General features: G+C 43.2%; 1 protein-coding gene across 2 annotated transcripts in view; it reads right to left on the bottom strand.

The window, feature by feature from the left end:
• The window catches only part of CEP170B (centrosomal protein 170B), a 58,387-nt gene that overhangs the window by 15,863 nt on the left and 27,005 nt on the right, over nucleotides 1-15,519 (bottom strand). For both annotated transcript variants that reach the window (XM_061464160.1, XM_061464159.1), the window contains 7 exons: nucleotides 13,799-13,900; nucleotides 12,126-12,602; nucleotides 9,920-9,982; nucleotides 8,329-9,086; nucleotides 6,073-6,261; nucleotides 5,769-5,877; nucleotides 2,457-4,229 (listed from right to left, as the gene is read on the bottom strand). In XM_061464160.1, coding sequence (XP_061320144.1) covers nucleotides 2,457-4,229; nucleotides 5,769-5,877; nucleotides 6,073-6,261; nucleotides 8,329-9,086; nucleotides 9,920-9,982; nucleotides 12,126-12,602; nucleotides 13,799-13,900 — 3,471 coding nt within the window. The remainder of the gene's footprint in view (nucleotides 1-2,456; nucleotides 4,230-5,768; nucleotides 5,878-6,072; nucleotides 6,262-8,328; nucleotides 9,087-9,919; nucleotides 9,983-12,125; nucleotides 12,603-13,798; nucleotides 13,901-15,519) is intronic.

Genomic DNA, 15,519 nt, shown 5'->3' with positions numbered 1-15,519 from the left:
TGGAGAATGAAGACCCACCAAACACAGAACCAGACAAGTTATTTAGCATTACAACACCTAAATGCTTCACTGCGTTACCAAGCTTATCATAACACTGAAATACTGCAAGCAAATTAAGCCAGCATCATAGATCATACAAACAAAAGTAACAAATTTGGCATATAAAATACAGGTAGAAACTACAGATTACTACTGTATAGTGAAAAAAGTATTCCTAGACATTGTTATCTTAGCTATAGCTATACAAATGTCTTGGGTTAAGGTTTATATGTATATACACACAGGAAAATACATTTCGTCATATTCCATCTGCAGAGATGTTTGGTTTTTTTTTTTTAAATACAGGTTTAGAATCAAGAGGTCATCCTCTGTCACTGAACAGCAATTTTTAATTCAAGAGCCTGATTTTCCACTCCTCTATGCCAAAGGAAATCAGAATCAACTCCCTCAGTACCATTCAAATTACATGGGGTAAACAAATCATGTACTCAAAGGAGCATAGGAGACAGGCCCTTAGCTTTCAGAACTGATAACTTGGATCATTCTGATGTTATCTGTGCATTTCACGTGAAGTTATTTCAGACGGCCCAACAATCTACTGGCATCTCTTGTCTCATGACTAGACAGTTCATTCTGTTCCTCCGTTAGCAAGATTAACTTTCTCCCGCTGGGACAGTTGGAAACTACTGTGGTTAGCTAAACACTTTAAGAAATCTTTGAATAAATCAGCTACGTTTGCTTCCTTGTTCCCAAGGCTTAACATTCAGTGCTTTTAAGGGTTATTGTGTCAATCTAAAAAAATGTCTTGATGACACAGTGCAATAGTTCAGTTTATCAATATTTCACTTCACAGGAACAGGGTGCTAGGTGCTGATTCACTACATCTGTAATAGCATTACTACAGGCACACACATCACACTTGGTACAACACAATGAAGCATGAAGCACACTAGGATGTGCAAGGTCCATAATTCTATCAAGGAATTAGGAGGTTAGTATTTTAAAAGCAACTAATTCAGAGAAAGGATTAGCATCATCTGCTGCAACTATAGACAAGGAAGGTGTTAGCATGCTGCTACAGAGTTATAGAAATAAAAAACCAATTCATTTAAACAAAGAACTGGACAACACTTATCATTTTTCTCCGAATGATTTGAAGTCTGTGGTCCAAAAGCAGAGGGAGTGCAAAGAGTGCCTCCTGTTTGGAAAACTCTAACCACATTATTTTGCTTTGATTTTGTTACTGTTTAACAACAAACCAGTACCAGCATCAGCTCAAAAAAGGCAAGAGAAGAAACTGTACATACTCTTTTAGCTTATTCGTGTTCCGATTTACATGCATATACAAATGTGTCAGGAAAAAAAAAAATCATCAAAATAAAAAAGGAAGCTGGATGCACTAAAACAATCCAAATCAAAACAAGCAGCAAATAACATTTTTAGCATGCAATAAAAACAAATAATGCAAGAAGAATAATTATTTCAGCTGTATGAAAATGCACAAAAAGGACAAATCCAGAACTGTAAGACCCCTTCAAAAAACACAGTTCTGTTGAAAATAGCATTCCTTTCAACAGGCCCAAGAAACTCAGCCAAAGGGCTTCTTCCTGTCCCTTTGGCCCCCCTCATTCCTAAAATCCTGAACAGACACTGCTTTGCCACATCCATGGTAGGTCAAGGACTACAAGCATAGACCAGGACTTAGACCAAAGGTGTCACAGAGACAACCTTTGATTACCAATTACCATCTTAGAGTTGTCACCTGCATTGTTCCCACCTCTTAATTAAAGGCTGATTTCAATATGACAAATGTTGATATTGTAATAGTCTGCTGAGTGCATAGCTACTGGGCAAGATAGCCCCCCACACCTCTGCCTTGTGGGTAACACAAATGTGCACCTGCCTTACCTACAGCAAAAGTAAATGAAAATACACAGTAGTGGGAATCCCTTGGGGCAATCAATGTGTACTGTCAGCTCCACATTTGCACTTACAGGAAGAACAACACAGGGACATTTATTTCTTGTTCTCCTGTTTGAAACACCTTCAAACCTGCCACCTTGGACATCAGCTGTCATCAACACTATTACAAGCTCTCTGGGAGCAAATTTTGAATCTTAGAAGTCAATGAAAACCAGAATTCCTAGTGGCACTGGAAAGTGCATTAAATTCGATCTCTTTAAACGGTTGCCATGCTTCTGTGAGACAGAAAAAAAAAAAAGCTATTTGCAACATTCTCACAGACAACACCATAATATAGTATCTCACAGGGTATGAGAGATGCTCTGGTGTCTCCAATCCCACAGGAAGTCAACCTCCATACCGCCTGTTAATGCAGACTTTGTACTCACAGATGCAGCACTTGTATTACCGAGATACCAATCCTCGGCAACCACATACAGCCTATAAATCAGAAAGAGGAGAACAGGGGAGAAATATAAAGCAAGAGCACTTACCAGATGAGGAGGAATACTTGACACTGCTTGAACGGGCCCTGTTGAAAGGCTGCTTTGCAGAAGCCGCAGCTGCCATTTTCCTCGCCACAGCTCTAACATCTGAAATACCCGTCTTCCGATAGGACTCCACACTCCGGCCAGAAAACCCCGTCCTTGACTGCGCCGTCTCAGAGTCACTGGGCACTGTAAATGAACCAGCCCTTTTTCTCGGCATTGCGAGAATGTCCAGCCGGGAGAGCTTCTTTGTCTCTGTGGACTGCTTGGGGCCCGGAGCAGTGGCTTCAGGGTTGGAAGCTGTTTTCTCAGTATCAACACCTTCGTTATCTGAGGCATCTCCCAGTCGGGCACGACGTAGCTTCGAGGCCCTTGTGGGTCGCGGGGTGGATAAACTGTTAGAGCGGGTGAGGACTTGCTGGATTTTCTGCACATTGGAGGTTGTTTTGCTGTGGTCCTCCTTGGTGGCCTGAGTAAAAGGTTTTCTTCTGGGAACCGGACGGGTTACAGAGTGCTCATGGTCAGACACAACTGCATCAGGGACCGGCAAGTAGGGCAAGCTTGAGCTTCTCTCATCATCTGTGAAGTCAAGAGAACCTCGAGTCCCAGCACTGCGCTTCATCTGGAAACGTTTGGCAGCCTCCACACGGTTTGATGCCTCTGGTGCTTGTGTCTTCCGCTTCTCCGTCAGTCTGTCCCGAGCAGTGGGCTGCCCACACTGGTCCTGGATGGACGGCGTGGAGGAAGATTTTTCCTTCTGCAAGCTCGCAATCACTTTGCGTTTTGGGGCAGTTGTTGGGACATTTTTGCCACTCACCATGCTGACTGTGCTGGCAGTATCCACATCTGAGTCCCCAGACAAGGAGTCCTCCAGCTGACCAGCAGTTTCCAAGGGCTCCAACTGTTGGCTTTGACCAAGTAATTTGGCTTCCAGTGCTGCCAAAGCAGTTTCAGTGTCCTTAAGGAGAAGGTGAGTCTCCTGACCAAAGTCCATACGAGTTGACCGAACAGCCTCTAAATCTTTAAGTAGAGGGTGACTTGAAATATGCGGGAGTTTATTTTGAGGAGCACCACTGCTAGATTTATCTTTGGTAAAACTTTCCTGTCTAACAAAAGATGATGCTTCCTTTCCTGCCATGTTTTCTTGATCTTGAGGAAGACTCTGATGAAGGGAAATAACTACTTTTCCAGATGCACTTACATAAGCGCTAACATCTTTGACGGGTGGCTTTCCAGGAACTGGTGTGCCATTAGACTTGAAGGAAGACTCCTGATCCTTGCTGTCTTTGTCTGATCGACCATGGGACATGCTCAGAGAGAACTTGGAGGGAATCCCCACTTCGTTGCTGTTATCACCAATGTAGAATGAAGTAGAAACTGGCTCACTTACAGCTCTCACGTTTGAGACTCGGGAGACTCCTGACTGCTGACTCTCTGATCTTGTGTCTTCTCCCATCTGCTCTAGCATTTTATTGTTCTCTTTATACTTCTTGCCTTTTTCTGTGCTGAAGCCATCATCAGATCTGCTGGCATCACTAAGGCTATCTGGATCCAAGTCTTCTTGGATGAAGAGATGGCTGCTGGCATCGCCATAGGCTTCCATGCAGTGGTCCTTCACAATGGTTCGCTTGGTAACCTCAGAATAGGACTCCTGGCAAACCAGGACTGTGGGCGTAGGACTGTCTGATTTATCACTTGGTGGGAGTTGGGGAAGAAGGCGTCTTGTTCTCAAGGGCACAGTGTTTTCTGGTTCCCCAGATTTTGGGGCTACACCATTTTCTGGAAAGAGTTAAGTTGGCAAGAATCAACTGTCATACAACTATACACTTACTTATTTATTTAGGAAGAGCTTCATCCTGCAAAGTTCAACTCCGCAAAAGCACTCACAATATATGTGCTTAGAACTAAGCTTTTATGTAATATGAACATCAGTAGGGCCTGGCTGGTATCTACTTCCTCCGGTTTATCAATACAGACTCTATACTTAATTCTTTTGCTGCATCAGATTGCTCAACGCCTTCCCTCTCTCAAGGCAGGATTTCAGATTAATTCTCCCAGAATATTCTCAGTACTTGCACATGCTTTAGAGGCTAACAGCATCGCTGGCATTTATCTACCATAAATAAGCCCACAGAAAAGAGATGAAGGGCCATCAGACACACCACTACAGCAATGCAGTATTTTAGCATTCACAGATTTGTAAAATCAACTAGGTTGGAAAAGACTTTTAAGATCATGAAGTCCAACCATTACCTCAGGGCTGCTAAGACTACCACTAAACCGTATCTCTGAGGGCCTCATCTACATGGCTTTTGAACACTTAAATAGATGGTGTTTTTCACAGCACACGTTCTCAATCATATCAAGCAGCACAGCTTCAGGAGAAAGACCCTATAACAATTAAGAGACTATAAATTATTGCTAACTACCCAAGTGGGTGGAATTAGCAGAACCGATATACTTCATAGAAAGAGGGCTTTTCTGTCTCACATACCACTTGCCAGGACTTCATATCTGATTCTGCCTCTAAATACTAGGATAACTGGTTATTTGACTATGATAATATTTCAAACATTCAAGGAATCAGGTTCTCACACAGTGTAAAAACAGTGGCAATGACCTCTGAAACAAAGGTTTCTTCTAATCTTTACTGAATCTATCTACAGCTGTTGATGGTAAGAAGGTAATGACAAGTATTTCCAAGCAAATGTTGAAAAGGTTTACAAAAGTCAACAAAGCACCCTTCTCCCTTTCTCATAAACCAACCAGGCCATGGTGTCTGTAAAGCTGTCTTCTCAGCTATGGTGAGACCCTGATCCCTCTATATGCAGCTTTCTAATCCGATCCCATGCTTCAAACCTGTCAAACAACTGGGCCAATCCCAAAACTGCCTAAAATTTTCAGCGCAGCCAGACATAGGAGAAGCTCACAGAAAAAACCCAGAAGTCAGCAATCAAATCCAGGCAACTTGCAAAGGGCTTTCATCTGGCATCATAAGGCAGCCTAAAGAATCACTACTTGGGGCTAGTTAACACCCAAGGCCCTTACAATCTTTCTTCTTCCCAGATGCCCTTTAGTCATTTTAAACCTAACATTTAAGACCTTCTTGGATCACACTGAAATGCAAACCAGAAGCTCTCTTTCTCCATTTTTACTCCACTGGGAATGATTCACTCTGTCCTTCCCATCCCCAAATACATTCACTAAAACAGAAACTAAGCCACAGCCAGATGCACAGACGCCCTTAATTTCTGCTTTCCGTATCATCCTGGCTTAGATTCAGCCACCTTCAAACAGTAATGTCAGGATGAGACTTACCTGCACCTCCATCACCCTGCCCAGAGACAGATCCAGAGTCAGAGTAACTGTCCGCAAGGCTTGCCCACCTAGACACCCACTTCTGACTCCCTTGAGATGCTGCAGACATCTACAACAAGGTAGGGAAGGTAGTATCAGAAGGAGGGGTTTTGAACCAAATTCTAGCCACAAAAATCTCTCCTCTCATACACGCAGCATTCAGTCTCCTCAAAATGGAAATCAATTTACACATCATATCTCCATCTAGACAGAAAACCCATCTACACCTCCACCATTCCAGCAAATCCACCCAAACTGCCCATACCTGTGCATCAGCCTGAGACCCACTCACAGCTTTTGAGGCAAATGCCTGGAGCAAGGGTGACTTCTGACTAGTGCCATTTTCACTGATTAGATGCTGATGAGAACTGGAGTCATCTTTTTCACCTTTAATTATTGGTCTAAAAGCTGAAGAGATTCTGGAAAATTCAGGTGACTCAAGAACACCAAAAACCTGAAAAGGTGTTTGTATGGGAAAAATTAAAACCCTAGAAAATGAAAAACATTAGCCCAAAATCCAAACCCATGAAGCATTAGTCAAACACAAACTATGATCCCAAGGGGCCAGAAACATTTGCCAACCCTTCCATACCACCTATGTAAATAATTTTCTTCTGTATTCTGCAGTAGCAGCTTTAAATCCACTTATTCATAGAATCCCCCTCATGCCCACCTTTCCCCTCTCCCACATTTCAGTGTGTTGCCTTTAAAACAGTAGTAACTTTCACTGAAAAGGAGTCACTTTTCAACCTTGAGAAATGTAGGATAAGTGTCAGTAAACCTATTTACCAACCCATTCATGAAGAATTAGGGGAGGGGGCAGACACTGGAGTTCCATCTATACACTAGCAGAAAGTGTACTGAGCAAAGCATCCCTGCACTGCCATGTGAGGACCTAGGAAAGGATGCACCTCAGACCTGTGAGTCTTTGAGCCACTTGGCCAGATTCCCTCTGGAGATAAACAGGCTGTACACTATGGGGGTGACCAAGATCCATGCTTCAGAAGGGCCTGTTTCTCATCCCTGGCTACAAGTAGTTCAGAGGAAGAGGCCACCAGAAAAGGTGTCTATGCTGGGCAGAGATAGCCATAAAGTTCTCCATTCTTGTGTATAACGGTGGTGGAATAAAGAGCAGAATCACCTCAATTTCAAGTCCAGAATTCATACCATCTTTCTTCCTGGACAGAAACACTGAGATCCAATCATTAGCTGTTTCCGAAGTGGCAGGTCTGCACTTGTCCTGGTTTCAGCTGGGCTAATTTTCTTCCTAAACCACAACAGCACTGCACCAAGTCTACAGCAGAGTCAGCTTGCCTGCCCAAGTCACATGGCTGCCAAGACTACTCCCCAGAAATAATCGTATTTTTGTGGCATTTTTCCTCCTATTTCCCCACCAGCACAATCAACTATCTAATGTCAGGACCAGGGCCTTGCTGTGGCTTGAACACCCTGCCCTGAAAGTTTCCGATCGCATTTCAAACAAGATGTAAGGAGCAAATGTAATAAGTAAACAAAACAGCAAAGCTAAATCCAGGCTCACAGAACACTATATACAAAGCTTTAAAACCAGGTTCAATTAAGGCTTCCTTTAAACCTCACCATCCTCCTGCCTGCATTACACTAAATCTTCATAGCAACTTGCCAGTTTTGTTTTCATAATAGACTGCAGATGAAAGTTAAATCTGAAAACCAGCCAAACTTTGGTTTGCCCTGTGGTTGCTTAGTTGCGTGGGGTTTGGTGGTGTGTTTTTTTTTTTGCCTCTCCCTCCACTCTGCGGTTTTGTTTTTAGGCACTTTGCAAAATCCAAACAAATACAGATCCATCTAGGATTGCCTCTGCCCTAGAGCACACCCTTTGCTATCTCAACTAGCTGCCACTTGCCCTGCCAGCAAGCACTCCCTTTCTAAGCAGGCATAACCAGCTACAGTCATCTACCACTAAGGCTTGTGAAGGATAAAAAACCTCAGCCCTTAGCCTACATTTACTTTGGCCTAGCATGGGACGCTGCATCAATGATGGGCTGCAGTTCCTGTCTTCGTAACAGTGGGCAGGAGGTGACACAAGGCCAAGGCAGAGACCCGGGAGCAGTCCTGGAGAACAGGAGCTCCCAGCCATGGCTGTTGGCAGGACGAGTCTAACCTTTATTCAGTTCCTCTAAACAGACAGCAAGCCCACTCTTGTGTTTTTGCATCTAAATCCCATTTTGGAAGCAAGGCAGCTCTTTGTTGTGATTTTACCTTGCCTTCTTGCACTTTGTGGGTTTGTTGTTTGTTTGTAATACAGTTGTTTTGTTGGGTTTTTTTTTAAAGACAAGCCCCGCAGTTAGCTGGGACCTATCCTTAAGACAGGTCACCCAGGATGATTTCCCACCCCTAACCATAAACCCCTGCTGCATCCAGTTCAAAAGGGAGCAGCCCTTTGCAGCAACAGCTATCAAAGGTAGGCCCTCCAGCAGAAGGTGCAGAAGCCCAAGCCTTCAGCCCTCAGATCACTGGCTAAGCACAGAAAAGCAGCATTTACCTGATCTATCATTTTTCGTGCTTCCTCCACCTCTTTATCCTGTGACTCCGTCTCAATTGTGTATGTGCCCGTCTCACTTACACTGTCTTCCTCATCATTCCTCCTGCCCTGGGCAGACTTTACATCTGGAGGTGGAATAGAGGCAGACTCTGGTTCCGACGATATAACCACATGCGGAGCTACCGGCACAGGCAGAGGTGCTGGTTTCTCGGCATTTGGCTTCCCAGACTGAGCAGTCTCCCGCAAGTACTCAGCCATAAAATCCTGAGCCATTTTAGACTTCCTCCCAACACTCCCGTAAGTTTTGACTCTGGAAGCAGAGGAGGATGAATTGTTGATCCGATCTTCCGTCTTCTCCCTCTTGAAGGAGCTAGTTCTTTGAGTCCCAGAGGAGCTGTTACCGGGTTTGCCTGTCTGGGCTCCGAGGTGGGATGGTGGCACCGTATTTCCCAGCTTCTCCGCTGGCAATGCATTCTTGCGCTTTTCAGCCTTGGTCTTCATCCCTGGATCAGGGTCGCTCTGGGAGGAGTGAGCACTGTGTGTGAAGGACTGCGACCGCTTCTTCCTTGGCGTGTCCTCAAAGAATTCAATGACAAAGGCCTGCTTGTTGTGCAGCATCTCATGGGGATCACGCCTCATTTGGCGCTGCAGCTTGGTTTGCTCTGTTGCACGTTCACTGCCAGTCGTCGTCTCCTTCTCTGCCTTAGGGACCACGGGGTCTTCAGAGTCACTCTGCGTCCCGTCCTCGTGCCTATTGCCTGGAAACAGGGTATGTAGATTTGACTTCCATACTCTCAGTTGCTGTAGCCCCGTCATTACCGCCTAGTTGAAATTTATCATTCCAATTAAAAGAAAACAAAAACAAAACCAAACAACTCCAGAGACATCTGCTGTGGTGCAGGGACTGCATCCCATCAGAGGAAACAGAAGAGAAGGCAGATATCTCCTGACCACACTTTTCAAAACTGGTTGGCTATCAAGTTATTAAAAACCAATTCAAGAAGTAATTTCAACCCCAAGGGTTTCTGATTTTTTAACACCGATTGTTTTAGAGAGCTAATGTTTTACTTCTGTCTTTTTTCCATTTAAATAAAAAAGTTGGCATTATTGTGCCGTGCTGCTCAATTACAATGGTTCAAGATCATGTCATTAGGCTTTGTTACAGAGCAGAAATATCCCTGCAGGATCAACAAATAACCCCCACACACTGCAACCCATGAAACCAAATCCCCACAGTGAAAGACCAGATCAGTACATGCACCTCTGAGTGCTTACATCATCCTTCCCTACAAGGTAGAACTAAAACAGAGGCTAAACAGAAAAGTGAATTTTTTACATTTCTGAAGATTTAAGAATCACACCATGACACCCCCATTAGTTGCATCATCCTATCACCAGCCAAGCAAAGCTTCAATCATTACTTAAGAGTTCACTGAGCTTAAAGCAAGCTTAAAATTATTTTCATTTATGTTAGCAACAACCACCTTTACAAACTTCTCTACGTATCAGTGATGCCTGCCCCTCAGCACCACAGTTCAGGACTCTCAGAAAGCAAGTTAAACAAAAAGTTAAAATAAAACAAAAAACAAACCTTTTTTTGGAGAAGGAAACGGGTGTGAAGGCACACAACACGATTCAGTCAACGACCAGGAACCTGTCATTGGGAGAATGGGGAAAGAGGTCTCTGCGCTCTAGACTCTAATATTCAGCAAGATATACTGTCTACAATACCACGTGTTTGTCAGGGAAACTGCTCAAACCTACTTTACAAGTTCTCCAGGCACATGCGTGAAGACCATTTATTACCTCGAGTTAGCTGTGAAAAATTAGAATTTAATACAAGATCCATTCAACCCAGGAGTCAGTCCTCTGAAGAGTTTCCTAACACCCTCAATGAAGGGAGCCAGAAAATTTTGTACTGTGCCCCGAGGGCTGATAAGCTTCATCCTTGGAAGGGAAAGTTCTTAAATTAAAGATTCTTGGCTAAGAACTCTGCTGAATGCAAAACAGTGAGGACACAAGGAGAAACACCCACTGTGCCCCTGGATGCTCCAGCAGAACACCATGCAAATCCCCTCAAGCTGCTAAGACCTGAACTCTATAGTCTTGATAACAGGCTTGACATTGACCACATTGCTCCTAAAAATGAACAATGTAAGTAAGAACCCTGATGGTGGGCATCTCTGATCCTGAAGACCCAAACCTGGCAAGCAGCCAGCGGTAGCCTCCAAGACATCTTCAAAATTAGCCATGCCAGAAGAACATATTACACAGCTATCACAGATAAGTAACACCCTGTCTTCTGTGAAAGCAGAAGTGTATAAACTCCTCAGGCCACCCTCACTGTATGTTTTAATCAAATGTCCAAAGAGCTGATTTCCTGATATGCAAATTATGCATTAAATTACCTCAGCTTCTTTCCTTATGGACTGTAAAGAGTCTAACCTAACTCTAGTTTTCTCCAAGAGGAAAACTACTGAAGCACATATCTATCCTTGTCAATGCTCAAGTCAACAAAATCCAGTGCCACAGCAACAAAAAAACTCCAAATCAACCCAAACCCTCTATCACACAGTCGCATTAAACTGAAAATAAGACCCTAAATAACCAATCAGGGCCCTTATTGGGAAGAACTAGAAACAAGCAACGACAACAAAACAGTTCAATGATTTGCCATGCCAAATCCCAAGGCTGGATATGTGAGACCTTCTTGACCATCGGGGCTTCTCAAAAACAACATATACAAAACAGCAAACTGGGAGGTGTAATGGGCAAAACTCTTCATATTATGAGGAGGTTTTCTTCCAACAAGGACCAAGCAAATATTTAAGGGAAAATGAGGTACTGCTCTTGTTTAAGGACCTCAAACACATGTAGGTCTGTGTAGGTCTGATAACCTTCAATATGACTTAATCAGTTCAAGTTGCAGTTCATAGGAGAGCTTTTCCAGAAGCCTGCAAGACAGCGAGAATGCAGGAATCTATGGTCTCCCTCCTATCTGCTCAGTGTATGGCCCAAGAGAGACATCTAAGCCAGTCTAAATCTTGCAAAATATATTCAAAGTCACATGCAAATCCTGTGAGTCCCAGCAGCTTCACTAAAAACTGGGCTCCAAAATACACTTCAAACCTTTGACAACACCCAAAGAATTCCTCACAGTGACACACTTAACAGGGCACAGGTCCACAAAACCTGAAGTTTTTGAACAGAGCAGGGTTTCAGGGAAGCTTTAGTTTAAGAGAAGAAACCTTCTTCTACAATTTCCTCCTCTGGTGATTGCATATATCTCAACAAAATCACCCATCTCCATGCCAGGACATTCTGTCATCTGATCAAGTGGCTCTGGTCATTACAGCCATCAAGATGATCACAGTGTATTCCTGACTACAACTAAAAACAAAAGTCATCCCTTCAGTTAGAAGCCAAGAGAAGAAAATCCACTGGAATACTTGTGTTTACCAGCCTGCCCAACCACATGGAAATTATGTCACACATTTAAAAATCAAAATTATTTTTTCTATCACTGTTAACTGCTGATCTGACATTATAGATGTAGAGGAACCAGACCAGAGTGTCCGCAGGCCAGCATCACACATGACTTCAGGGCTAGGTGAAGAGCCTGCTAGCTGGATTCAAAACCATTAACAGCCATTAAACAAATATTCTTCATCTCGCAGATTTGGAGCAGAGATAATTAAGTTCAATTCTCCTTGACAGAAGAAGGGGTTTCCCCCTTTCTTATGATGCATTTGTATGGCCAACAGAGAACTATATCACATGACAAGACATTCACTCACCTTTAAGTGTCCTCACGTGAACTGGCAGGTCACTCTTTGTACTGTACACATCATCACTTGGAGACTGCCGTCTGATCAAGCTTGGGTCATTCTGGACAAGCCAGTCAGCCACTTTGCTCTCTGCTGACATCACTTCTGTATGAGCTGGTTCTTTACTATACGGTCTTCTCTGTCTGAGTGAAAATTTAGTGACGTGGTCTTTTATCTTTATTTTACCCGGGGTACCATCATCAAATTCAATGGTGAAAGAGGCATGACTCTGTACAACAGGGGCTACTACAGCATCAATATCCTTTGTTGGGATCTCATGAACCTGTGTTTCTTGAGATTTTGATGGCTGCTGAAATTCTTTAGTTGGAATCTCAAAGTAACTCGGCTCTCTACGAAAGGCAAACACAGACTGTTCTTGGGCATCTCTATAAGCAGAAATATTACCATTCAGTTCCTCTTCATGTTGGGTTATCTCTTTTGATCTTTCTACAAAAGGGAAAAAAAAAACAAACAAACAAAACAACAACAGCAAGAACACCTTAAACTCACAAAAATTAGGTTAAATGGATTAAAGAAAAAAATACAGGTTCTGGTTTAGATAGCTTGCTACCCTGGCCTCATCACTGAAATAGGTGATTACCATACTGCTGTGATCACAAATGCATTGACCAGCATTTGTGATAACCACTTTGTCCTTTTTTCCACTGCTCCCCAGAGAGCTGAGAACATACACGCACAGTTCTACGCTTTGAGAAAACCTGTGAGGCTGGTAGTATTTTAAGGTTTCTGTATGCCAGAGCTGATGTAAAAGGAAGATCCTGTTTCAGTCTGCCGAATTCACTTGCATGCACACCTACTCAGCTTTCCACAATACAAAGGAAAAGCTTGAGTGTGTGCAAAGCTAATCACAGACATAGTTTTTGCTGGAGCAACACCTAATTCTGTAATATGACCAAGGACAAAACCACATTTTTTTGGTAGTACCAAAACTTCTTGGCACTTACTTGGCACATAGTCACTTACTTATTTCAAACTATTGGGAGGGCTGCTACTCACAGCACTTCTCTGCTAGAGAACAGATAGACTGCATGTGCATCATGTGCATCAAAATAAAACACTTCTTGGTGCAGTAAAGAATATGCTTGATAGAAACATCGTTTACTGCACAAGTGAAAAATGATGCATCCTCCATGCACAGAGATTCACAACAGAAATGGTAAGGCTAAATGGCTTCCGAAGATGATGAGTTAAGAAACACATTGCTTCCATATTAATCAAATTCAGTCAACGCATCAGCTCTTAAAGCACCTTTTAGATAGGAAATTCCTAGGAGACACTGAACAGTTTACTGAGGTGGGCTGCACACAGTCACAGATAGAGCACTGCTGTATGATTAGTCTCAGACAAGCTTAGCAAGGCCTTTCTCATCCATACTGAATTATTCCACAACTGCCATTTCTAATGTTCAAATATTATCGGGGAAACATTTTCATTTTCTCTTATTCTGGTTTCATCAGCAGCAATCTACAGATAGGAATATGCAAACACTACCACCAAAAAAAAAAAGTGGTAATAAAAGCCTTGAAGCAGGATGGCTTCGCACAGTAAAGATCAAAACTATGGAGCAATTACGTCCCCCCCACCACCACCATCTTCTCCCACCCCAAGGTCACCACCATTACCTGAATAATGTTCCTCTTGCCTTCTGTCCTCCTTGTTATTTGCATCATCTTCCCCCCACCAGGAGGGCTGCCCATAAAGCGGGGTGCGGTAAGTACTGGTTTCTAGGAAGAGGATAAGCAAATACTTTGACGAAGAAAATATCAATTTATCACGTTCACAGAGGTCAACCAGATGCCAAAAAGGGAAAAACAGCAGGGTCAGATGAGATCATGTACCTGTTACATTGCAGTTGTAACAAGAAATTATACATCATAATGAGTGTGTTCAGGCTTTTCAATTTTCCCTCCTTTTTTCTTTACATTCAGCTGCAAGATGCTGACTCCACCTCCCTTCACTGTCTTTCACAGACATGTTTCCCAAATACTAGCTTGTCTCCCTTTCCAGCCTCATTATTCACAGAAGTGGAAGACTTTTGGCAGGACAGGCTACAGAAAACCAACCACAAAATTGTCTACAAATCACTTGCAATTCAGGTAAAAAGACTTTTTCCTGACCTTAACTGGGAAGACTTTAGCTGTGCCCTTTCTTGAATGTTGTGAGGCCAAGGATATTTTCCAGCTATTCACCACTCCCACTCTACGTGACACACATCCCACAACAGGAAATTCTTGATGCATTACAAATTTGGGGAAAATGGTAAAACCATGACCTTACACATACATGAAGAAGTAGTAAACTCTTGCTCTCTAAAGCTTAAAGTAAACCCAGTGGATTTCAGGGTCACTGCAGGACAGAGGTTTTTCTCATCAAGAAGCTTCTCCTAGAAGAGCCAGGCTTCTATTATTTTCTCTGCTTAGTGTGCACTCACTGTAAGATCAGGGCTTTGCTGTAGCAACTGGTGCCCAAAGGGCCTGATGACCTGCTTCTCATTTTGTCTCCTGCAAAACAAGACAGTGCTTTGGCAGGGCTTTCTACTGCTGCTGTTTATACAACAAGTACAAAGAATACACCTCAATTTATCTGTGGTATAGTTATTATGTTTTTATAACAGTTTAATAAAGGCAAATACAGTAGCTTTTGTTCTTTCATCTAGAGGTGACAGAAACACAAGGATAGGTCAGGGGCTGAGGTTCAGCTTCAGCTCTGTTAGCTGCTTCTTCCTCTGCTTTTAACAGCCATCAGCACATGTTCTACTGGCCACGTCTTAAACCCTGGCTCCAGCTACAGAGCCATAGCTGGGCTTCTACTGCCAGCTGCTGTTCAGCTTGTGGTTTTAAAAACCACACACTGCTCTGTAAAGCCACCCTCAAACAGCCCTGCAATTCTGCATTCCCCACTTTAACAGGGACGTGAAAGAAAGTAGTCATTAGCATAAGGAAAGTTAGGAGAGGAAGGAAAATTAAACATGTCAAAGAAAAAAGAAAGCCTGATTCTATGCTGCCATTTCTAAAGCTACATAGACCCAGCGGCCACTACTTCATAGAACCACAGAATGGTTTGGGTTGAAAGGGACCTTAAAGATCATCTAGTTCCAACCCCCCTGCTATGGGCAGGCACAGCTTCCACTAGACCAGGTTGCTCAAAGCCCCATCCAACCTGAACTTGATACTTCAGATGTTTTTATTCCTCAGTGCTTCCAGAGATACAGCTCCTACACTGACAGTCCACAAGCAAAAATTTTGCTTTACAGATGCAGCCCACAGGCCCTTTTCAAGGGACGTTCTTAATGTTTCAAAATTAACCACGCTGCCTCCCTTCACACTGAGGATCAAAAGAGGCT

This window comes from Pezoporus flaviventris, unplaced genomic scaffold (assembly GCF_033815535.1).
Source record: "Pezoporus flaviventris isolate CSIRO_AGI_PZ_B2104156 unplaced genomic scaffold, CSIRO_AGI_Pfla_v1 ptg000036l, whole genome shotgun sequence".
Classification (NCBI taxonomy): Eukaryota; Metazoa; Chordata; class Aves; order Psittaciformes; family Psittacidae; genus Pezoporus; species Pezoporus flaviventris.
This window is presented reverse-complemented; position numbering and strand designations above follow the sequence as displayed.